The following is a 26,133-nucleotide window of genomic DNA, read 5'->3' as shown; positions in this document are numbered from 1 at the left end:
TTAGATGTTTAGAAGAGCGGACGGTAGATAGAGATGCACAGGCCACGTCTAAACGTCTGCACAAACAATCTAAGAACTTCCCACAAGAAAAACAAAAGCGGATCAACTGGATAAAATGATTTCCACAAACTAGACAAAACATTGTTTAGCGTTACCATCACAAACTCCGTTCACTTCACCCCTGAGAAACAGTTTGATTGACAGCATGTAAGCAACAAGCACTTCCTGTGTATTGTACCTACCCTTTCCGTCAGATCAGCCGTTTGTAAATTTGTTTCGGCATTGGTAAAAGTGTTTCAGCTCTTGTAAATTTGTTTTTGTTGTAAATTTGTTTTTGTTTTTGTTGTAAATTTGTTTTTGTTGTAAATTTGTTTTAGTTTTTGTTGTAAATTTGTTTTTGTTTTTGTTGTAAATTTGTTTTTGTTTTTGTTGTAAATTTGTTTTCTAAAATGTTAATTTGTTTTGCACTTCTCGGCCACCGTAGGGAAATCATTCTTTATAAACTTTTGTTATGTACACTATAAAACATGAAACAGTAAATTTACATGTTTTTCTATTTTCTTGTCTCCTTCACAGGCGTCACTCGTGCATCATAAGAATGTTTCAGACTTTGAGAAACTCACTGAGCTGCTGCAGATCGAAGCGTCAGAACCACCCGAGCCGTCTGGTAAACAAAAATGGACACTGTAACGTTGAATATAGAAAGATGAAGTTGAGCAACTATTTCACCTATGTGCTCGATATTTGGAGTACCTCTGTGGAGATTCGTTGGTACTCTTTTATCTTCCTCTACGTGGCATCCTTCATTTTTAGCTGGTTCATCTTCACTCTCCTGTGGTACTGGGTTGCCTACAGTAACGGGGACTTATGGTGGCAGAACTCACCAGCTAACCACACTGCGTGTGTCCTTAATGTTTACGACTTGACCACTGCGTATCTCTTCTCAGTGGAGACCGAGCTGACCATTGGCTACGGCTTTAGAGTCATCACTCCAGTTTGCACCAGTGCTATCACTGTCTTCATTGCTCAGATTCTGGTTGGCATTATGATTTGCTGCTTCTGGTGTGGGGTGCTTATGGCCAAGATTGCTCTGCCCATGAAAGTAGCCAAAGCTGTGACTTTTAGTAAGATGGCCGTGATCAGCGTCAAACAAGACGCTCTGTGTTTACAAATACGAGTGGCCAACATTCGTAAAAGCTTGTTGCTTGGCGGTCAAGTCTACGGCAAGCTAATAAGGTCAGGAATCTCATCTGAGGGCAGGACCACCATCATGAAGCAGATCAATATTGACTTCTTAGTGGACGGTGGGAACGACAACTTGTTCTTTGTCTGTCCCTTGACGTTATATCATGTCATTGACGAGTCAAGTCCATTCTTTAGGATACCTGTGGACACACTGAACCAGCAGGACCTTGAGCTGGTGGTGTTCCTTGATGGCACGGCTGAATCCACCAGTTCATCTTGCCAAGTCAGGACTTCATACATCCCTCAGGAGATCATGTGGGGTCACAAATTTCTTCCCATCATCTCCCGGAGCAAACAGGGCAAATATCATGTGGACTTTTCTAATTTTGAGAAAGTAGAGCCTGTACAGACTACTTACTGCTACCCTGATAATCATCTTTCTGTCGTTGGCATTGATAACAAGGGCTTTGAGGTGATTGAAATGAGTGATTATTGAACTTGTAGAGAACCATATGTGTCATGTTTATCTTTTGCAGCTTTTACTTGTTCATACACTTTCGAAAATACTATTTAAATTGTGCTACTTTTGACTGTATATGTTGGTATATGACTGTATATGTACCATGTGACTAAAAGTAATTGACAATGACCATGAGCTTGTCGGACATGCTTTTTATAAAATAAATGGTATGAAAATTGAGTGACATCTGTGTGATCTTTTTACCTATAACATCCACTTTTCTATGGAGGCTTCTCACTAAACTTTTAAGTATGTATGTGGGATTTTTGTGGGCTGGGCATTGATGTTGGTCAAGAAAGCCTCAACTGATGTTCCAGTTCATTCCAAAGCTGTTCAGTGGGGCTGAGGTCAGGACTCTGCGCAGGACACTGGAGTTAAAATTTTATTCATGTTTTTATAGAGCTTGTAATGCAGTTTGTTGCCACTTTACATAAAGTGGTCATCCTGGCAAGTTATCACTATTTCATATCTATTTGGTGTCACTGTAATCAAGTTTATCTCATTTTGAGATAAAAAAAAAAAAACAATAATAATAATTTCTAATAATTAATTAATAGTTGGAATTTACTCTGCATTTACAAGTGGTGCTTTTATGTGAGGAAACTACATTTAAATTGATACCTGAGTGAAAGATACCACAACATTAGCCCCACTGTAATCCTGATAATGACATGGTGTACAATAATCACAGTTCATTAGCTGGAGCTTTTGCTCTGTATGGACATTCTTGCCACTGAGCTTTCTGTGCAGGTGTTCAGACAAAAGCATGAATCAATTTCACATCTCTCTTTCTTTTATTCTAGAACTTTCTCACTCAAATTACATTTCACTCTCTAAAAGCATCTCTAACACCTGGTCACGAAGCTGAGGTTTTGTGCGACTCCTTTATAGCTACAAGGCTCCATATTTACCTGTAAACAAAGATGAATGTTTATGTTACACGTTGTTTGGATGAGCTGGTAGGTTCAGGGCTGGGCTGACAGCACATAAACACGACAAGACATGTAAAAAACATCCTTCTTCTAAGAAAACTTGAAAAAAGCATCCAGAAAATATCAGAAACGTTCCCGTATCCACTGTCATTGCTATAACCATAAACACGAAGAAGCATGACGTGGTAAAGGAAGTACACACAGGGTGCTTATTTCTCATTGAAAATGTGACTCAAAAAATCGACACCCAAATTTTAGGATTTATTGAATATCAAATCTCTTTATTTATTTAAGATCTAATACATGCAAGAATTATCACACCAAGAGGGATTAAGGACTATGGTTTGATTACCTCTGGTTATGGTAAAACATCCATAAATTGAGCTATTGCATACTACATAGAGTGTAAGTTTACTAACTAGATGTGGCTTATAATGTCACTATAAAAAGTTGAACGCTGAGGTTTATTTAGGGACTTGTGTACTAAGTTAAACTGGTTTAAACAGATGAACAGATACCACATGTGAATGCTTTTCCACAGGCTTGGTTTTAATTCTGGATTGTTCTGGAGTGACCAGAAATGAGCCCAGATCTATAAACACCAAGGGAGATCTCTGAAAACAGCATTTACAAGAAGTCAGTCTTCAAATCTAGTAGAGGTAGAACACCTCCAAATGGCTAGGCAGTTTAGAGATCTTAGCCAAACATGTCCATGTAGACGTCCGACTGGCTGGGAGTAAGAGAATGAAGAGAGAAGGATTTATTTACAGAAGATGAGTGCACAGAAGATAAGTGAAATTTGGATGCATTCCCATGCAGTAGATCAATCGCAATCAGAATGTCAGTACAAGTGACTCAACTGACCCAAGTGAACCAGATCACATTATTGAGTGACTCAGATTAACCCAAGTCCATTAAATGAACTGAATTGACCACCACTACTGACTGTACTTAGCAACAGCCAGTCAGAGGACCTATAGGATCCGGGTTAATTGAGATTTCAAACTCGTGATTCCTGATTCAGTACAAAGATTTAAATCATTAACCGCCCAGCTCTAATGTGAATTTATTTATATAGCATTTACTTTGCTAACTACAGTTTTAGTCATACTGCTAACAGTTCTGACTTTTAAAGTTTACTATCGTTACAGTTGATAACTTTTTTTAATTTAATATATGTTTTAATTGTTATGAAATACAACATTTGTTATAATTTGTATTATTATTATTATTTAATCTTGGAACACAGTTAATCTTGTTTAGAGTTAGTCTGTTGTAGCTCAGCAGGTGGCACAATAACACAGCAGATCGGGTGTTAGCGAGTGTTAGCATTTGCAAATTCATACATATTCAAACAACAGTCGTCTCACCATTACATTAAAAATGAAAATATTGTACATTTATACATGCAGTTTGTCCTTTTATACTGTAGTAAAAAGATCACTTCCCCCAATTTATATTACCACTTTCATTCTATAATTTGGGGTACATTCCATGTCCAATGATAATAATTATATTTATTCTAACAATTTTCTTTAAAAATGTCATATTTTACCTATTAATGGAAAACATATTGTAATATCACAAAAACATTATGTGCATCCTATGCTTCATTTAGCTTGAAATTTGTCATGATGTTCCTAAATGAACAGTTTTTGCTGTGTCCGCCTTGGTTTCAAAATAATGAATAAAATTATTGAGGGCAACAACATCTATTTTTTTATTTATTTTAATAGTTTAAATACTAAAGAAAAATTATATTTTTTAAATTGAGTTTCTCTTTTAAATAATTTAAATATATGTATTTATTATTGTCCGCAAAAGTTCTGTCAACTATGTTACTAACAGAACTCCACTCCATCACTTTTTGGTGATGTGAAATGTACCCCAAATTATAGAATGTTTAATGCAATTAAATCGTGCCTAGGAATAGTTAGCATCACTTGGGTAATAGTAATGGCATCCCTTCCACACAGAGGGCAGCACAGTGCTTACCTGGGCCACTCAAACCATATCAATATTAAGGTAATAGTAATAATCATTTTTATTTACTTGCATATTTGCTGATTCGTATAAATGTTTATTTCCTTGTTAGTTGATCAGGATTTTCCCTGTATTAAACTGCACACAAACTACCAGCTAAAATGGTAGTGGTTATCTGGACACAAGTGCTGCCTTTATTTGGGGCAAACTCCACAGTCATCATTAAAACATGCAATGGTTTTCATGCGACTGGACAACAGTAATGAGAATAAATAAGGCACAGAAACAAAGAACTGGAACACGAGACGAAAACAAGAACGGAATCTGTGAGATGAGAACAAGAACAGAATCAAAGAAAACCAGAACATGAAACTAGAATGTGTTGGTGTGGTCAGCAACAAAGGACAAACAGAGGTACATATGCACACGCTAATTGCAATACAATACAAAACAGGTGTAGGCAATGAACAGGAGCAAACCAAAGACAAGGGGGCATAGACAGAGCGGGGAACACACACATGAAAACAAAAACAGAGTATATGAGGAAGGTAGGGTTGCCACCTGTACCGGTTTTCCCAGGATCGTCATTCTTTTTAATATTCAGACCTGAAACATTTATACTTTCTCCCAATACATTAAATGTCCAAGTTTTCAATGGGCTGAAGTTTCTGTTAAATCATTGTAGTAGCTCCAATTAACCTAGCTGACCTGCACATTCTAACCACCAGGCCAACTTGACGACCTCCACTGTAAACACTAAATCTAATTATTTTTACATCTAATTACAGTTTATCTTTCCATTCATTTATTTTTACTACCCACTGATCCTGAAAAAAGCACTGAGTGTAAGGTAGAAATACCCTGAACAGTGCACCAGCCCATGTCAGGGCATCACCCAGTCACTCACGTACACCTACCATGTCGTTTACACAGCTTGTAATATAAGACGCTGCAGTTAGTGAGCCGCTTATTTACCCAGTACTTTCACTAGAAAGCCTACTAGTTTGCTAGTGTTATGTAAACAAGATAAGATGGGTAGGTTTTGCTCAATAATTTTATGCTTTTATAATTTTATGCTTTATGTTGATTTAATAATATTTCTTTTTACACTAGGTGGACAGAGGATAAAAAAGTTTTTATATGTTTAGCACAGACGTCCTGCAGAACACTCGAGTGACAGTGTACAGTAAAGTCTGTACATGAAACAAACCATATGGTCAAAACGTGACCGCTGCTCATAATTATTAAGTCATTCATGCACACCCATTGCTTAGAGGTGTAAAAACTCAGTTTTGCAAAATACATTATAAATAGAATTTAAATCCAGAAGCCTTTTCTGTTCCAGCACGACTGTAGCGCTGTGCACAAAGCCCTAAGGACAGAGTGTGATGTGTTTGTGATGAAGGAACTTTAGTGGCATGCACAGAGCCCTGACCTCAACCCCAGTAAACCCCCTTTGGTTTAAATTCAAACACTGATTGCAAGGCAGACATTTTCATCCAACATCAGTGTCTGACCTTACAAATGCTTTTTTTACTGAATGGCACAAATTCCCACAGTCACACAACACAAGTATTGTCTGCTTCATCTGAAATAACCCATGTTATTGGGTCATAGTTTTCACATACCTCACAAATTTTATACATAAGGGTTAGATCTGCAGGTCTCACATAATGACAATTCGGCTGAGACTAGGAAACAAGCTGAGACTCGAGGCTAAAACACGTCCTGCAAAAAAGACAGTTAATATTTCTTATTAAAATTATTTATCCAAATCTACTGTAGGTGAACATACTACTTTAATTTTTTATGTAAATAACCAAATTAGCTGTGTTCACTGCCTATTTTACTTGACTTACTTATCTTTATCTTCCACCCCAAATCACCAAAAATCTATTTAATAAACTCTGTTGGTTGCACCACATTGTTCGGCATTTATTTTCCAAACACAAAGTGGCAAAGCACAGTAAAGTGACCTTGAGGATAATGAAGCATCACCATCTCATATTTCATCACAGTGGCAGCAGGTTAAGAAGGTCATTTCAGTGTAGACGTGAAGATTTTAACATCCACACTGACAGTGTTGAACAAGCTTCCTTAAAAATGTGTGAATTGTTTAGAGAAATAATCTAAATAAACTCTATATTTGGACACCTTATAATGAGCTTGCTGGACTACCCAAAGCAAACAGTATTAAAATTGAGTGACCTCTGTGTGAACTTTTCAGCTGCTTTTCTGAGACGGCTTCTCACAAGACTCTGATGTATGTCTGCAGGACATACCCAGGACATGCCCATTCAGTCAAAAGATGACAATATTCGTATGACAGGGCACTGATGCTGGTCAAGCAGTCTAAAATGTTCCAGTTCATTACAGAGCTGTTGAATGGGGCGAGGTCAGGAGGTGCAGGACACTGGAGTTTCTTTAGACCGATTTTTTTCAGGCACAATCATGCTGGAATGAGGAACTGTGTGACTTTTGTTCATATAGTATACATATTTACATTACTAGAAAAGAATTATACTAGAAGGTATACTAATACTACTTCTAAGATAAACATACAGAAAGTAATAGATGACAATTACGTTAATCGAATACTACATTACCTCAACTTTGCCTGATCAAATAAAGGTTTATTACAATGCTACACTGATTTTTGGCCCTGGAGAAGTGAAGGGGGAGAACTTTCCTTAAAATAATGCCACAAACTTAAAAGCACATTTATTTGACATCATTTATTTTATACACCTGGTAGCAATTAGTAGTTAGTGCTAAAACACCTAAATTCAATAATTAAGAGGAGTGTCCACATAGTTTTGGCCATACAGTGTTTCAAGTTTAAAGTAGACAAACAATAATAAATAATTAGAAAGGTAATTCTGAGGGTTCCCCATCTTCCCTTTTTCCAAGAACTGAGTTGTCTCAGAGGGCCAAAGCAGCCCATCATATTGTGACAACCAGTTCTCAGGTCTGTACTATCCCTGTTCTATCCACCCTCTCTGTTGTGAGCTGCGGATGTTTTAATTTTTTTTTTTTTTTTTAATTGTTGCTTTGTTTCTGTTATTTTGGCCACCAAATACACACATAATTAAACTGTATGTGGCAAACCATAAGTGGTTCAATCTTTGACATGACAGGTCACGATGAGGCCAAACATCCTGGTCGAGGAATTATATCCCAATATCTTATCAAAACCAGTAAATAAAATAAAGGGGGACCTCAAGATCTCTTTCTTTTATTGTAGAGCTTAATTGTATACTTAAATTTCTTTATCTTGGTCCATTTAATTGTGGAAACAAAAGTTTTTTGTGTCTTAATGGCTTAACTGACATATAGTCAGTAAAAATAAATAACATATAAGTCTATTATTCAGTAATTATTATGCTGTCCTCCTCGACCTATGACGAGGTCTGTTGTAAACACTGAACCTGGTAAAACTAGTTTATGTGCGACTGCTCCTGACCGGTCTGGACTTGGACAGATCTTAATCAGAAAGTACAAATAATACATAAGTAACAGTTCTTCTCAGTCCCTCTCAGTTCCTACTTCAGCTCCACCCTGACCTATTCCCCATCCCAAAGAGAACTGGAGTTAAAACACAACCTAGTGGTTTAGGTACTGGACTAGTAACCAGAAGGTTGCCGGTTCAAGCCCCACCTCTGCCAGGTTGCAACTGTTGGGTCCTTGAGCAAGGCCCTTAACCCACAATTGCTTAGATTGTATACTGTCACAGCACTGTAAGTCGCTTTGGATGAAGATGAAGCATCTGCTAAATGCCAAAAATAATGAATTAACATAATTAAGTGAAAAACTACATTTGACATTGACATTTAACATGACACGTCACGAGGTAGATTTATGGTACAACAGTCCCCTGAGATAAATGTACTATAAGTGTAGTAGTCTGCTAATTAAAATTATAATTACAGTTTAGCTCAAATTATGATTTGAACCAGTCGTTATTTGTCTTTGTACAACCAACTCAAAGCTTGTTTTAAAGAACCCAGAGAAACTAAAGTATTGTTATCACTTTACAAAAGTAATAAAGTTCAAGTTACCTTGAAAAGCCGTAACTCTGAGTGTTTAGGTTTACATATTAAACAGAGCATCCCCTATTTTCCTAATGTTGAGCATACAGGCCGAGCTAACTGACACCCGAGTGTAAACTCTGTTTGCTCTTCATCTGCCTTAGAAACCATCAAATATTGGTAAAAGAGTGGAAGGAGAGGAGACTTTTGAGAAATTTGGCTATTCAAATTGCTTTGGTTAAAGTGAACCCAACGCTGGGCGACACTGAGAGGAAGTTTTTCAAAGGAAAGAAGCATAGAAGATAACGCTTTATGAAGGGATGGCGAAAAATAAAAAAATACAAGAGCGGGGCCACTGGGGTAGTAAAACTGAATTCTTTCTGGCTGTGGCAGGAGACATCGTGGGTCTGGGCAATGTTTGGAGATTCCCTTACCTCTGCTACAGGAATGGAGGGGGTAAGAGCACTTTTTACAATTGTATTAAACTTAATTAGTATAGTTATAGCATTTATATTCTTTTTAATTTCTCAAATAATGACGGGTCCCTTCTGGAATATAATAAATTAAAAATAATTATAATATTAATAATAACAATGGCAGTAGTAATAATAAAAATAATAATTACTATTATTATGATTATGATGATGATAATGAAAATTATTACAATGATGACACTGATAATGATAATAATGATTCTGATTATGATGATAGTAATATTAATAATCATTATGATAATGATGATAATAATAATAATAATAATAATAATAATAATAATAAAAATACATATAATATTTCTGTTAAATATAAACCCAATTCAAAAAATAGTATTTGCCCTTCACCTGATTTCTTCCATCATTGATCATTTACAAATTTGAATGATTCAGATCTTTCAACTTATTTTAATTTAAGATAAAGACAACAAAGTAAACACAAGTAAACACAAAATACAGCTTTTAATTGATCATTTAATTTAATGAAGACAAAGAGAAGCATTATTTAAAACCTGTATCATCCATGTGATGCCCCCCTAAACCTAATTAGGAGGGCAGTTGTAGCCTAGTGGTTAAAGTACTGGACTAGTAATCAGAAGGTTGCCGGTTCATAGGGCCAGTGATGGCTCAGTGGTTAAGGTACTGGACTAGTAAACAGAAGGTTGCCGGTTCAAGTCCCGCCACCACTAAGTTGCCACTGTTGGGTCCCTGAGCAAGGCCCTTAATCCTCAATTGCTCATTGTGTAAGTCGCTTTGGATAAAAGTGTCTGCTAAATGCTGAAAATGTAAATGTAATGTAAATGGTTCAAACCCCACCACTGCCAGGTAGCCACTGTTGGGCCCTTGAGCAAGGCCCTTAACCCTCAATTGCTTAGATTGTACACTGTCTCAACTGTAAATGTAAATGTAATATATGTAAATGTAATAACTGCTTGTGCCACTCTTGGCAGTAACAACCACAATCATACGACTGTGAGAACTTGTACATCACTGTTGAGACTCTTTTTTTGCAGAATTGTTTTATTTTGGGCTACACTGGAAAGTTTTCAAGCATCAAATGACCATTCAAGGTCTTACCAGCATCTTAATGGGATTCAAGTCAGAACTTTAACTTTCTGATGGATGTCATTTTTGCCCAGTGTCTTTCTCATTGTGACTTTGTGTTCATTAACTTTTAATGAAGCAAGTGAGACCTGTAGTTTTTTAGACATTCGTCTGGATTTTTTGTGACCTTATGGAGTCATTGATGTGTTTTTGGTGACATTTTGGTAGGACTGTACCTTCTGGAAAGGTTCATCACTGTTCCAGGTTTTCTATATTTGTGGAGAACTGCACTCACTGTGGTTTGCTGGGGTCCCAGAGCTTTAAATGACTTTGTAACCCTTTCCAGAGCTGGTAGATTTCAATGACTATGGTTTGCATCTGTATTTGAATCTACTGAGAATGTGGCATACTGGGCTGCTTTTTGAGAGGTTCACAATGCCAGACATGTTCTGGGCCAAATAAAGTCTGAAAAAGTTTTTAAGAGGCATGCAGTTTATATTTTAAACATATGTGTTAATGTTTATAACTAATGTAAATACTAATAGAATTACATTTTTTGAGTAATTACATGTTTGTTTTTTTTGGTTCTCAGGGGTCTTCCTGATACCTTATCTTGTGTTTGCTTTGACTTGTGGTCTACCCCTTTTCCTTCTGGAGACGACGATGGGTCAATACACACAAGAGGGGAGCATCACATGCTGGAAACGCATCTGCCCACTCGCTGAGGGTGAGTGAAGTTTTTACTATAAATATTGCTGTTATTATTAGATGTAATCTGCCTTCTCGTAATGTTCATATAAATACTTTCATTTAATGACTTTTTATGTAATATAATTTTATCACATTTCACTAGCTTTGTGTTTTATTAAAAATATACTTCATTTTTGTTTAACCTTCAAATTAAATATGTTTTTATAACATTCACTGTATTATCCAGGCCTTATGAATTTCTGCACCATCAATGCTAGTTCAGTGTTTCTTTCAAAATGAAAGCGATGCCATTGTTGAAACCTGTAAACCATCAAGCCAAATCTGAAGAATTATGTTGCTTGGGTTATAAATTATTGGGTTTTGCTCCTACAGTAGTTTGTGCAGTCTCTTGTCATTGTCAGGCTGGACTACTACAGTTATTTTCTGGCAGGTCTTCCCATGTCCAACTCAATGCTGATTCACTTTAAAACAATAATGACTGACTACAAAGCTTAGAGCACTTATCAAACCCATTTCTGTACCTCGTACCCTTTGACAGGCGGTGGTAGTATGAACCTCCTGAACACATCCTGAACACCAACAATTTTGTTTTATTGAGCAAGCACTTCTGTAGGTCACTCTGGATAAGAGATGGAGATGTTTTAAGGTACAGTTTGGCCACATTCAATTCCAGCCATTCACCTACATCTATAGTAAATTGGCCTTTAATTTAAGTCCATATAAACATTGTGCTGTGCTTGTGTGTTTGTAGATCTTTACATTTATCTCTCGGTAATATAGTACAGTTTATATAAGTGCATATATGAAATAATGTTGTAACAGCTTGCAAAGAGTACTTTTAAGGACCATCAATATTTTTAACCGCATTTAATGGCATTATGTCAAATCGACTGTACATATGAAATAATAAATAATAAATTAATTAATTTTAATATTTTAATGTACATGTGCTGTTTCAGGTCTTGGCTATGCTGGTCAGGTGATCGAGCTCTATAGCTGCATGTATTATATTATTATTCTGGCATGGGCGCTGCTCTATTTGGTCTTATCCTTCAAATCACAGCTTCCCTGGACCAGCTGTGACAACTACTGGAACACAGGTATGACACACACATGACAGTTTATTTTTATATATTTATATAATTTTAATACAGTACACTGATGGAAATAAACGAACACAGTAATCGGTGATAAACTGCATGTTGTTTTGTTTTGTGTTTAGATGCTTGTGTTGTAATTGGAAGTAATTCTAACATGACACAAAAGATCAACTCAACGTCAGCGGCCGCTGAGTTCTGGGAGTAAGTGGCATTTACATGCAATTACTGTCTCAATCAAATTCATACATTATTGTACATTTATTACAATAATTTACAATGTGATGGACAGGAGACCTGTACAGGGTGTTTCCTACCTTTTACCTGGTGAATTGTACCCACCGTGACCCTAAATAGGATCAAAACGTAAAACAGACAATAAATAAATAAATGAATGAAAATTAAAATGTGCTATTAAAATATTTCTTTCTTTCCTATTTAATACTAAATATTTCGTACAGGCGAAGAGTTCTCTCTCTGTCTAAAGGAATTGAAGATTTGGGAGAAGTGAACTGGGAGCTTCTTCTGTGTCTGATCGTGATGTGGGTTCTCTGCTATTTCTCCATCTGGAAGGGGGTCAAGTCCACCGGCAAGGTGTGTGCTTGTATGTTGTATTAGAATACGCTATATTATAGAATTCAGCATAAAGTTAATCCTTTAGCAGTTCTGAACAAGGCCATTTAACATATTTTACCTGTTCTCCATCCTCTTCTCTGAGGTGGTGTATCTTACAGCCATTTTCCCCTACGTTATGCTGGTGGTGTTGCTAATTCGAGGGTTGACTCTTCCCGGAGCGCTGCAGGGGGTGATTTTCTACCTCTACCCTGACTTTAGCCGACTGTTAGAACCTCAGGTGAAGAAGCTCTGGTCTATACAAACAAACTGATCTCAAGATGATTGAATTTACATAAAGATTGATAGCTGAAAAGGAAATGTTGTAGAATGGATTTGATAGATTTCAAGTGTTAGAATTATGATGGGTGGCAAGATGAGGCATGATGCAATTGCGGGATCTCATCAAATTGGGTTTTATTGGGGTAAATTCAACTATTGGGGTAGAAAAGCATGGGTCAGAACAAAATACATGGAAAATCCATAACCAAGGGTCAAAATACTAGCCAGAGATAAACATGAAGAAACATCAAACTAGAATCAAGCCTGTTGAAGCATTAACAAAACAATACAACTTTGCCCTCAGTGAACACAGACTATAGGTACAAATACACTAAATTACACTAATCAAAGAGAACCAATGAATTAAATGGGTGGGAAGAACTCAAAACAAACAGACGTGTACTATATGGCTATAAGCACCACAACATGAAACCCTGTGTGGATCCTAAAGGACGTTAACGAACAGAAAAGGGGTCCCAAAAGCTGCATAAGTCCTGGAGACATGAACCAAGTCTTAAAATGTCAACCCATAAGATAAAAAACAGGCCAGAAAGAGGATGTGGTTGCGCAAAGCCCTGAGAGTTTGGCATGGACTGATGGAATTTCTGGAATAAACAGAACATCAACAGTTCTGCAAGACTGCCAAGACTAGACAGAGAACCAGAAAATCATCAGTGCAAATCTGGAAGTAGGGAGGTGACACAACACACACCAACACACACCCGGAAGTCATTGTGGAAACTAAGTGGCTAAGTTGATTGCCCATACACTTTAACCTATTTATATTTATAACACATTTATTACTGCAACCCAACCTAACACAATTTAATGCACAAGCACCTCAAGACAAATTTGCCCGCACACATTTACTCAGGTACAAGTTGGAAGTACCCTAAATAAGCCCATGTTTGAGTCTAAGCTGGTCCTAAAACCTGATGAATGTACATTCACTTCACATGTTGACGGGTTGTGTGCTAGCCTGTTGTCCATCTTGGCCAGCATTTATGTCTTGCGTATTACTAAAATAATTAATAATAATATGTGTAGTTACTGATTCCCTGACTGCTGATCTCTCTGTGGTGTTTGTGTGGATGTTGCAGGTTTGGATGGAAGCCGCCAGTCAAATCACGTTCTCCTACAGTATAGGTGCAGGCATACTGACAGTGCTGGGCAGTTATAACCCATACAACAGCAACTGCTACAGGTGACCTAAACGATTTCCATTCTCTGAAATGTTATTTTACAGGTAAGAGGGTCAGATTCAGCTCTCAGAGTTTCAGTGGGTGGGAAGGAAGTAATAATTTGACTTTTTATAACTGAAATGGGAGGTTAGACAATACTGTGTGTATTTAAGGGCCTTGTTAAGAGCTTTGTAGCTTCAATATATACACTTGATAGCCTAAATATATGCATACCTGACTATAACTTTTCAGATGTTCCATTTCAAAACCATGTTCATTAATATTGAGCTGTCCACACCTTTCCTTTTTGGGCTATGACAGCTTTTTTGTATGTCTGTGGGAATTTGTGTCCATGTAGTCAGAAGAGCATAAGTGAGGTTGAGTTGGATCTTTAGTTGTAGCATTGGAGCAGGTTGAGCTTTAGGCCACTGGATTTCATTACACACAACTGGTCAAAGCATGTAGACCTGTATTGACCCTGTTTTGTCCACAGGGGCTCAGTCATGAAGGGAAAAGGAAACCCAATGGACCAATGGTCACAGAGTCCACATACTTTTTAACAATATATTGACTATTCATCTATGATATCTCAGTGTTATGCACCTCATGAATAATTATTCATGTTATTTTACGTTTAGCAGGCAAGGTCAGGGGGCATTGTAGTACTTTTATATCAGAACCACTCACTGGTACTTTACATCAATGACACCAACATGTGTCATTGGTAAAAAGCTTGTCTATTAGTGCAGTTACACTGTTCTACTGTAGTCCACAAAGTTCTGATCTTTAAGCTCTAAAATCTTGAACATAGAGTAGTTATTCTAACAAAAAATGAGGGACCAACTTGTTGAGTTGAGTGCAGACCAAGTAATTGCAATGGTCAGTTATATAAGGAGAATTCAAGTCAAATGACAGTACATATAAGAATTAAAATATTGTGTATTTACTGTATTTCATTTAGGTGTTAAAAAACTTGCGTGTGTGTGTGTTTTAGGGATTGCTTTTGGTTGTGTCTGCTGAACAGTGCTACCAGTATAGTTGCTGGATTTGCTGTGTTCTCAGTATTGGGCTTCATGGCTTATGAGCAGGGAGTTCCAATAGCAGAAGTGGCAGAGTCAGGTACTGCTCTACTGATGGCATTGTACTATTTAATTATTTATTAGGATTTTAATGTCATGTTTTACACACTTACATTCATGACAGGAACGGTAGTTACTGGTTACACAAGATTTATCAGTAAAAGTTTAAAGTCAAACACAGTCCTGGACAATTTTGTATCTCCAGTTCACCTCACTTACACGTCTTTGTACTGTGGGAGGAAACCGGAGCTCCCGGAGGAAACCCACACAGACACGGGGAGAACATGCAAACTCTACACAGAAAGGAAAGAAAGCTGAGTGCTAACTGTTTTTTTTATTACTATTACTGAACAGGTCCAGGTCTGGCATTCATAGCCTATCCTCAGGCGGTAGCTATGATGCCCGTGCCTCAACTGTGGGCGGCATGTTTCTTCATCATGATCATTCTGCTGGGTCTGGACACCCAGGTAAACTCACACACACATGCACACACACACACACACACACACACACACACGTTTTCAAATACTCTGATAAAAAATTTACTTTGGTCTTTTACCTTTTTTTTTTTGTGCAGTTTATATGCATTTTTGTAGCTTTCTGTTATGCCTGTGTATAATCCTAAACCCAATCTCAATACCCAGGAGAAAATTGTCTGTTTTAGTTTAAAATATATAAATTTTATCTGTGTTTCAGTTTCTTGCGATGGAAGTGATCATTACGTCAGTAACGGACGTGTTTCCCAAAATCCTGCGCAGGACCGGACGCAGAGAGATCTTTCTTCTTCTGCTCTGTCTCTTCTGTTTTTTTAGCCAATTTGTCATGATCACAGAGGTGAGGGCTTTATGCTTTATATATAAAATATACATTATACAATATAAACAAATGTAACGGACATCACACACATGTCAGAATTTGGCACCAGCAGCATTAATTTGCATTGCTTGAAAGCCACAGTCTATTTGAGTATTGTTTCCTATTCCGTGCATCCTTTTAGAGCCACAATTTTTCCAGTTGCTGTTGACTTCTAGCATGATGATGCATTATGTGACAAAGCAAAAATCATCTCAAACTATTTTATGAACAAAACACTAGTTAACACTACTAAACCTTTAGTGACCTTCCTGTTCACCAGATCTGAATCCAATAGAAGATCTGCAGGAATTGCATGATGCATTTATATAAACGTGGACCAGAATCCTGAAGAAATGTATCCAACATCTTGTCAAATCCATGCCACAAAGTATTAAGGATGTTTTAAGAGCAATTAGAGGCCCGACATTATAATTATATTCCTGATAAATGCTTATTAATATTATGTTGCAGAAGTTTGTTTACTATCATTTGGACAAGGATGCTCAAACTTTTTACATGCAAACGTGATTTAATAGGTTTGGCTGAGGATGTGATTATTAAAAAAATACAGAAAGTATTTCAGTGGTCTTTAATCATGGCCAAAATTTTACTTTAAGTTGGATAATCATCAATTTAAAGCACTTTTGTAAGAAAAGACTTTGTTCATGTACATTCATTTTACCTGGATGGCAATATTACATAACATAAACGGCTGTAAATGGACTACTAACACCCAGGATTCCACTAATTCTTCCTTCCTTTGTTATTTCTCTTTGGTAACGTCATGTTCTTGTGTACTGCAGGGTGGGATGTACGTATTTCAGCTGTTTGATTACTACGCATGTAATGGCGCCTGCATCGTCTTCATCACTGTGTTTCAGTGCCTGGCAGTGAGCTGGATATTTGGTGGGTCACCCAGATATTTACTTATTATTTAATACACACGGCTGGATGATCATTTTAATTTCTTTCCCCATTCCAGTATCGGTAATTCCCACCTTTAAATGCATTGTGTTTCACCATTGTAAAGCTATTTTGCCAGCCAATATCTGCTAAAATTGTGGTGCAGTCTGTGTTAACTTTAGGTGTCACATATCCTGCCAAACTCCTCATTAAACACAGCATTTGATGTATGGTTGTATACAAGTTTGGTGGTTTGGAACTGACACATTTTATTAAACCCTAAACAAGTTTTAATAAGAAAAATATATACATATGTCTTTCTGAATTCTATTGTAGTGTTGGTGTGATAACGCCACACCCAGAAGACACATTATTGAATGTAAATAGTTTATTACGCAAACATGTTCGCATGGGATCATGGGTATGGGCTATTTTTTGACTATCTGAGTGTTTTGTGTTAGTTTTAGTTGAGCTAGCACAGTTTTACTGTATGCACACTTAGGTAAGTTGCCTTTTCTCAATAAAGGGGGCATTCCTTCTTTCGGGTGTCTCTGTTTAGCCCAATAAAACAGTTATGAGGAACCTAGATCGTGACTTTCTACTGTGACGCCCCCATGTCACAATATTATGTAAATAGCCGGTGTCAAAATGTACAAAAACAAGGATATATCGCTCAAGTTCAAACCAAGATATGTAAATAACTGAGGTTTAGTGGTGCAAATGAATAGTTTTAAGGTGTATGTGCTTATTTTCAGAATTACTATACTGGTGTTTAAGCCTGAATAACTAAGTTAACCATTAAGAAATAATATCATGTCATTCTAAGGTCACATAAATCCTATTTTTTTGTTTACAATCCTCAGGAAATGACCGAATGTGTGAAGCTATTCAAGATATGACAGGGACTTACCCTAATGTCCTCTTCAAGTTGTGTTGGAAGTACGTCACCCCGTTTCTCCTGATGGTGAGCTTCTGTTTGTTTGTTTGTTTGTTTGATGCTGAAATAACAATCCAACAAAAGAAAAATCCCACATGGAGTATTTTAATCACTGAACATTCTGAGAGATCATACTTGTAATGTTCTGCTCATGTCTTTGTTGGTTCCCACTGGACATTCTATAAGGCACTGGGTTTCATTCGAGCTCCCAAAAAATGCAGAATGTAGGTTAGCTGGTCTGAATTGATCCTGAATCCATGAATAGATGGATTATATGAACAACCTGCCATAAAAGGTTTAGACATTTTGGTGTCTAAACAAAATGCAGACTCAGTAGAATTGAGGTGAGACCACTGTGAGTGTTGGGCATTGTATATAAATCGATTAAACATCTTAAAACACAAATTCTATAAGAAATAGCCTAATTACATTAACTTGAATGAAGAAAATCCTGACGTTTTCCTTATAAACATTGTTGTTTGGATTTACAATGTGTTTACTTGATTTTATTTCCATTTTATATAGTGTCTTAACTTTTCTGACATTACTACTTTGTCATAAAACTGTGTCTAAACCAAAATATTACATACCAAACAGAATGGTAATATGTTCCTGACACTGTTGGTGCTGTATTCATTAAGCTGACTGAGTTTAGGACATTATTGTATCATTACTGTAGCTTTAACGAATCAAAATCAATCAGATGTCTCATATTTCTAAATGTGGGATTTCCACTTACATACACACACTCAACCTTGGTATTGTCTGCAGTAATGATCACACTTCTCTCTATCCCAAGGTGTCTTTCATATATTATTTGGTCGACTACCAGCCTTTGGTATTCAACCGCCTGTATGTGTACCCGGCCTGGGCAAACTGGCTTGGATGGCTGATGGCTCTCTCCTCTATTTTGCTGATTCCTAGCTGGGCATTGAGCCACTTGTGGAAAGCCGAGGGGAACCTTAAACAAGTGAGTGCACAAACACTTATAGAACACTTATATATTTGGAACGATACCATACATGTGAAAATATTAAACGACCACCTCACATCTGTTCACAGCGCTGGTGTCAAGTGTGCAGTCCTGATCTCAACCTGCCCTCATCACAACAGGAGAAAGTTAACATAGAATTAATGACATCTGCTGCCTGACACGCCAACACGGAGGGGAAACAAACTGAAATACTGAATACAAGTGATGTTTATTAGAGTGTATATAAATCTTAATGTCTGATGCAGCAGAAAATGACTTGCATTAAACTGCTTTCTTCTTATTTCTTTTCTCTCTTCTTTAAATCTTTTCTAATTATTTGAATAACAATGAAATAATCCACTGTTCAGTTCAGCCTTTAACTCTCACACTTTCGCTTTGTGTTCAAAAAATGAAACTAACTTTCACGTTGACATTCACGCATTCAGAAAGTACTCCGTCTGCTTGACCTTTGCACACTTCGTGTTCAGAATTTGTTTTAATTTTTGAATGCATATAATTGCCAGTTATTTCAGAGCTATTCAAAAATAAATAAATAATTAAAAACTGAAATCTTATTATTTAAAAGTATTGAGACGCTTTGCTGTGACAGTTCAGACTGTGGTCAGGTCCAAGCAGGTTTGTTTTGATTATCTATGAGATGTGTATTTCCACCTGTTGCAATTTCAGTTGATTGGACATTGGAAAAAACACACAACTGGGTCTATAAGTGGTTGTTATTTAAATTTACAACGTTTATCAGACGCTTTTATCCAATACAACTTACAAACGTGACTGAATCCACTGCAAGCAGTTGAAAAACATTCTCAGGCTTAATGAGACAAAAGTATAAAAGTATTATTTGGACGGATACAGTCTGGAAACACGTCAAGTGGAGAAAACCGAGTGTTTCTTAGTGGTGAGGACCAAGCCAAGTATAGAAAATCCTCTTCCAGGGTGCACCCAAACTCAGACAGCTGAAACAACACTATAGCGGCTTTGCATCAAATCTCTAAATGTCCTTGAGCGGCCCAGCCAAATTCCAGATTTACATTCCATCAAACAGCAAAGGAGAAACCTGTAGATGGTCATTTAGATATATTTATTATCCAATCTGGCAAAGCTTGAAAGGATCTGCCATGAAAAATGGTATAAAGTGACCAAATCTAGCTGTGCAAAGACTCACAACTGTTATTGCTGTCAGGGGGTTTCTACAAATTATTGAATAAAGACTAAAAACTCAAAAATGTTTTTACTTTGTTGTTTGTTGTTGCAAAAATGGCAGTTCTGTCTATTCAAAATCAAATCCACAACATAATAAAGTGAATGAAAAGTTAAGGGATCTGAATGTGTTCTGAATCCACTGTACATGTCACCGTTTTCCTCTAAATTAAATATATTTGCTTGGTCTGCATTAATCAGTAAAAAATGTTTACATGTACACGTTTGGCTTGAATTTTGAGTGTGATCTTGTGTTTTTCATGTATGTATTAGCTAAGTGAAGATTAAAGACATTAATATGTAATGAATACATCGATTTTCAAGTTGATTCACTTTTACTGAGCACTTCCTTCTTTTGCTACAACTAATGATTGTTCATTATTGGTGCACCAACCTAAAACTGGCAATGTATGCATTTTAAACTATTAAATCTAAGCACTAATTTCAGAATAACGATTTAAAATTAGTCTTTGACTAAAGAACAAGTGTCACGATACAGTAATCACGTTTTAAACACAATTTTATGTGTATATACGTATACAGTTAATCCTGTTTTTCATTCTTAATTAAGTGATGCTGAAATTGTGGAAGTATACGATTAAAGGTCTTTCTCTTCTGAGTGGTATAAATATTTTTGTAAACTAGCATTTGCATTGGCTTACAGTACAATCTAAGACAATTAAATACCAATCATCAGCCATAACATTAAAACCACCTCCTTGTCTCTACACTCACTGTCCATTTTATCAGCTCCACTTACCATATAGAAGCACTTTATAGTTCTACAATTACTGACTGTAGTCCATTTGTTTCTCTACATGCTTTGTTACCCCCTTTCACCCTGTTTTTCATTGGTCAGGACCCCCACAGGACCCCCACAGAGCAGGTATTATTTAGGTGGTGGATCATTCTCAGCACTGCAGTGACACTGACATGGTGGTGGTGTGTTAGTGTGTGTTGTGCTGGTCTGAGTAGATCAGGCTCAGCAATATTGCCACTGCTGGACAAAGAATAGTCCACCAACCAAAAATATCCAGCCAACAGCACCCCATGGGCAGTGTCCTGTGACCACTGATGAAGGTCTAGAAGATGACCGACTCAAACAGCAGCAATAGATGAGCGATCGTCTCTGACTTTACATCTACAAGGTGGACCAACTAGGTAGGAGTGTCTAATAGAGTGGACAGCGACCATTTAATTACCAGTCCATTACCTTAACCACTAGGCTATAATATTTATATACAAACAGATTGTGTCGATGTGGCCCAGTGGTGCAGGCAGTAGAGTAGAAGCTGCTTAGCTCCTAAAAACTCAGATTTGCTTCTTGACTTAAGTTACTGCCTGTAAGGAGGTTTGTATGCTGTCCACATTTACTTTTAGATTGTGCAACCAGCTAAATAAATAAAACATTTGTTTATATATGCACAAAAATAAATAAAGAATGAATGTAGATCTAAAATTGTGCTGTAACTTGGTGCTAATGCAAATTAATATGTATTTATTAATTATGTATGTATAAATACACTGTGTTTAGGTGTTTCAGACAAACCCTTGGCTAGAAGACAGATAAAATACATTATATAAAATAGATGCTATAGACTTCTGGCAGCAGAAAAACCTTTTCCTGTCCCAGAGCTGTGACCTCAACCTCATAAATATATTTGAAATGAACCTTTACAAATGGCACCTAAGGCACAAATATGTATGTTAATTACTTATTATTGCTATTGTTCATATTTATTTATGTTTATTACTTTTATATATTTGATATTTACACTGACAGAAGTAAAAACGACATCCAGTGAGGTTTTTTTTTTCTATTTCCAGTCCATTTACACATATTTAGCTTCACTATGTACAAATAAAACAGAATGTTTTTAAAGCCAACAGGCTCCATAATAATAGATTTACAGGTGTAGGTGTAATGTCATTTGCTGCACTGCTTCTCTCTCTCAGCGCCCTCTGCTGGCTGGCTGTCAGATGGCAGCGCCGCTTATTTCCAGCCTTGTCCCACACCAGCAGCTCAGCCTGAGGGACACAGCAGTCTGAAGTATAACGTAACATCACTGTCCTTCCCCTGGCCCACTCACTTATGTTCAGCGGGGGGTCACCGGTCACTAATTTGTCATGGAACTGACGCTCTGTGGACTCCTTATGGTGCTGCACAAGAGGACTCGTATATCCGTCCACGTTCTCTTCATGGAACTGTGTACGGGGGCTCTTGGTTTTCTCTGTGACCTCCTCGGTGAGCATGGTGAGGGTCCCGGTTCCTACAGTGAGCTGTATGGCTGCAAGACCAGAATGGCCTTGGTCCTTCACTGACAGAGAGATGCTCCATTTACCCAGAGAGCACTGCGGCTGGCAGGTTAACTCCACGGTCATCGATGAACATGATGGTGGAGACAAGTCACGCTCCTGAAAAATATGTATAAGTTCACCGTGTACCCGTTTATCAAACAGTTGTCTTTTTTAATTGTATTTATGCACTTTTCCCTTTAACTCCAAATCTAGTAGTATCCAGATATATATCTCCATACTGCTTCAGACTTCTATACTGACCAAGGTCTCAGCGGTGGTGGGTTTGAGTAATAGATCTCTGCACCACCCAAGCACCTTAGTTTACAATTTTTAATAACTAAAATTACTGTTTAATTTTTTTTTCCCCTGATTTTTGCGCATCCAATTTTTATCCAATTGCAATACGCATCCTCTCTACTGGTGCTGACCCCTGCCCCTGATTGAGGAGAGCGAACTGACACACGCCCCCTCCGACACGTGTGCAGTAGCCGACTACATTTTTTCACCTACACGAGGCGAGTTCACATGCAGATCAGCCCTGTGCACGGAGAGACACACCCTGACCAGCATTATTCCTCTACTCTGTGCAGACGCCATCAATCAGCCAGCAGAGGTCGTAATTGCATCAGTTATGAGGAGTCCCTATCTGGCATTTCCCTCCCTGGATGAACAACAGCCAAACGTTGTTCATATAGCTGCCCAGCCCAGCCGGATGGCAGTATTTTACCGCTGCGCCACCTGAGCGGCTGTTTGATTTAAACATCATTTTAGTCACTAACACTAACAATTGGCTATGTGTCAGGGTATTCCAGCTTAGCACCCAAAGGTTCCTGGTAAAACTGGACCTCCTGCAACCCTGACCATCATAAAGTGGTTGATGAAAATGAAATAAAATGAATGAAGTTTCTAAACTAGCAATTTAAGCAAACTTGCACATGTAAGCAATATATTGTAGTATAAAGTGTTAAGAAATACAACCACCATCAATGTGAACTTAAACTTAAAACTTTTGGATTATTATGGAGGCATTAACAAGGTAAAAATTCTGCTATATTTCAGAAGAAACTGGTGAGACTAGTGTGTGTTAGGGATTTTTTTGACACTTGATCCTCTGGTTTAACAGATAAAGGGTTTAATTTAAATAATATTTAAAGTACCTTGTATTTTAATTGTACAGCAACAGATAGGAATCATTTTACTTCTGTTTGTTGTCGTCACCCAGATGTTTATAATCTGCTGGACAGTGTTGGCCACATTTAATTTCTCTATTATATTTTCAGAAACACTCTCACCTCTAATGAAACGCTCAGATGAACCACAGCGTAGTTGGCATCCGGTGAATCATCTGCCTGGATTGTTAGGGTCAGTGTGAGTGACTGACCTGCTGGGGTGGAGTGAGGGGTGTACAGGTTGACCTCAGCCCCCTCAGAACTTCTCTCTCCTATAGATAACCTGCAGTAGAAGATTTTTTTATGTGATTTATTTCAAAATTGCAACATGGTACAAAGGCCTAACCCTTTTTAAGCAATGGTGGCACTTCATTGACACTTTATAATGCATAATAACCTCAAGGAATCTGGAAAAAGGCTACTACTGAATGCCTATGAACTTCAAATGACACTTCTGCCAAAAACTCTAATGAATCATGCCACATCTGGGGCAGCTTGCTTATCTAGTGTCTCGCATTCCAGCAGAAAATCAGAGAAAGAGTCGATTGCTAAACAGAGGAGGAGGCAAGTCTGTAAGGGAGAAACCATGATATATAGAAACACTCCAAGCTGGAGCTCAACAAGGTGCAGACAATCCTCAGTTTTAAGAGAAACCAACAGATTAATCATGTGCACCTTATTGCTCCCTCTGCTGGATATAACTGGGATGGCAGTTGAAGCATATTTTATTGTTGTGCTATTTGAAGAATAAACAAAACATACTGAATAGTTTATTATACATTATTTTATTACAATTTAAAAGTGATTTTTCCAATTTTTCCAAATTATAACCAGTCACATGTTCAATCCACACGCCTATACCTGATCAATTTGTATTAATAGTCCACCTCACGCACCCATGCTTTGTAAGGCTATTTACTGGCAGTAAAGTTTTTGTTTCTTTATTAGGATTTTAACGTCATGTTTCACACTTTGGTTCCATTCATGACAGGACAGATAGTTACAGGATACCCATAATTCATCAGTTAAATTTTTTTGTGCTTACTTCTGATGTCTGTTGCCTACAAGGTAACCACGGTCATCTACAGCAGTCAGTGTAAAATGGCGAACAGGACCGTGGTTAAACACCTCAAATACAACAGTGGATTGATGTCCAGGAAGAAGGTAAGGAGCGGACGTCACCTGTAAAAGATTTAGATGTGTATATATGTATTTATTATATTTTATATTGAATGCCCATGTCTGGTGCGTTACCTGAATCTGTACATGAGTGGGATGAATTATTTCAGCGGAGACTCTCTCCAGTTTGTTCCCTTTTCCATCTTTGCCACAGAGATGCACACTGAAGGGCATTCTGGGAACTGAGTCGATGTAACCCACCAGCTCCTCTCCTGACCTGGATGTTGAATTTAGCAGAATTTGCTGATGGTTTTCACCATTTGCTCCTAGCAGGGTCACGTGACTGAACGTGGCTTCATCGTTGAGTGACAGACCGGTTATAATCACAACCACAAACACTGAGACTCCTGTTAATGAACAAACAATAGACAATGTTTAAATACGTGTCTTTGATTTGAATTGTTTAATATTTATAGTAGCAAATAAAAACATGGTTTTATGTGATACAATAACACCCCCCGCCCCCCTCCTTATATGCCCGAAATCTTTCAATTAACCAAAGCCCTTAATGGCTTCTCTTTGTCATTATCACTTGTGCTTTGGGGCCATATGTTTGTTTATTAGGATTTTAACGTCATGTTTTACACTTTGGTTACATTCATGACAGAAACGTTAGTTACTCATCACACAAGATTAATCAGTTTACAAGTTCAATATAAAACACAGTCATGGACAATTTTGTATCTCCAGTTTACCTCACTTGCTTCCACGTCTTTGGACTGTGGAAGGAAACCGGAGCTCCAGGAGGAAACCGACGCAGACACGGGGAGAACCCAGGACCCTCTTGCTGTGAGGCAACAGTGCTACCCACCGAGGCGCCGTGCCGCCCCAAAATATTGACTCTGTAGTGGCAATTACTAATATACAGTAATATAATAAATTACAACTATACAGGAAAACACTATATATATACTATATATATGCATATGTGTGTTGTACGTACACAGGTTTCTTGTTTTTTCAGTTTTTTGTGCTTTGGGGCCATATGAAATAATAATATAGTAAAATAAAAGCACCACAGCATTGCAATACCACAACAGTTGCTCCGAACACCAAGCTTCAGTGTGAATAAATGCAGGTAACATGTACATTTAGATATCATGAGTGGTGATTAATCACATAGTGGTGATATAGACAACAAATGTAAGGTGATTAATCTAGGTGCATGTCAATTAAACATGAAGGAGGCGATAATGTGCTTGTTTTGTTTGTCTAAATAATAATGTAACATGCACAGTTAGTTTGGCACAGTTTTGTAATTTAGTTACAACAAACTTAGTATAAGCATCATGATTCAGTGCCATCGAATTTTGTATTTTGTATTGTATTTTGTTTTAGTTAAAACCCCAGGTTTAACCAGACCTGCTATCGGACTGCCGTCCACTCTCCGCAGACCCGGATGAGTCTCGTTTGCCTCGACTGCAAAGAAATACAGAAAGTCCAAACTGCTTTCTCC

General features: G+C 37.4%; 3 protein-coding genes across 3 annotated transcripts in view; 2 read left to right on the top strand and 1 right to left on the bottom strand.

Annotated features, from left to right (window-relative positions):
* The first annotated feature begins 598 nt into the window (after window positions 1-598).
* On the top strand, window positions 599-1,681 carry LOC134322956 (ATP-sensitive inward rectifier potassium channel 1-like). The gene has a single exon (XM_063004363.1). It carries the CDS (start codon window positions 599-601, stop codon window positions 1,679-1,681), a length of 1,083 nt encoding a protein of 360 aa, XP_062860433.1.
* Window positions 1,682-8,968: 7,287 nt separating this feature from the next.
* On the top strand, window positions 8,969-19,074 carry LOC134322889 (sodium- and chloride-dependent GABA transporter 3-like). Its single transcript, XM_063004296.1, has 14 exons — window positions 8,969-9,104; window positions 10,776-10,910; window positions 11,854-11,994; window positions 12,117-12,195; window positions 12,453-12,585; window positions 12,710-12,844; window positions 13,986-14,089; window positions 15,061-15,185; window positions 15,500-15,612; window positions 15,842-15,979; window positions 16,804-16,906; window positions 17,767-17,867; window positions 18,640-18,810; window positions 18,903-19,074. Exons 1-14 carry the CDS (start codon window positions 8,969-8,971, stop codon window positions 18,990-18,992), a joined length of 1,704 nt encoding a protein of 567 aa, XP_062860366.1. The 3' UTR covers window positions 18,993-19,074.
* Window positions 19,075-21,546: 2,472 nt separating this feature from the next.
* vwa7 (von Willebrand factor A domain containing 7) overlaps window positions 21,547-26,133 on the bottom strand; it is a 13,102-nt gene continuing 8,515 nt past the window's right edge. Inside the window, exons 12-16 of the mRNA XM_063004362.1 lie at window positions 26,040-26,132; window positions 24,753-25,024; window positions 24,544-24,680; window positions 23,622-23,781; window positions 21,547-22,446 (exon numbers count right to left, since the gene is read on the bottom strand). Coding sequence (XP_062860432.1) covers window positions 21,883-22,446; window positions 23,622-23,781; window positions 24,544-24,680; window positions 24,753-25,024; window positions 26,040-26,132 — 1,226 coding nt within the window. The 3' untranslated portion in view covers window positions 21,547-21,882. The remainder of the gene's footprint in view (window positions 22,447-23,621; window positions 23,782-24,543; window positions 24,681-24,752; window positions 25,025-26,039; window position 26,133) is intronic.

The sequence above is a fragment of the Trichomycterus rosablanca genome, chromosome 11 (assembly GCF_030014385.1).
Source record: "Trichomycterus rosablanca isolate fTriRos1 chromosome 11, fTriRos1.hap1, whole genome shotgun sequence".
Lineage (NCBI taxonomy): Eukaryota > Metazoa > Chordata > Actinopteri > Siluriformes > Trichomycteridae > Trichomycterus > Trichomycterus rosablanca.
This window is presented reverse-complemented; position numbering and strand designations above follow the sequence as displayed.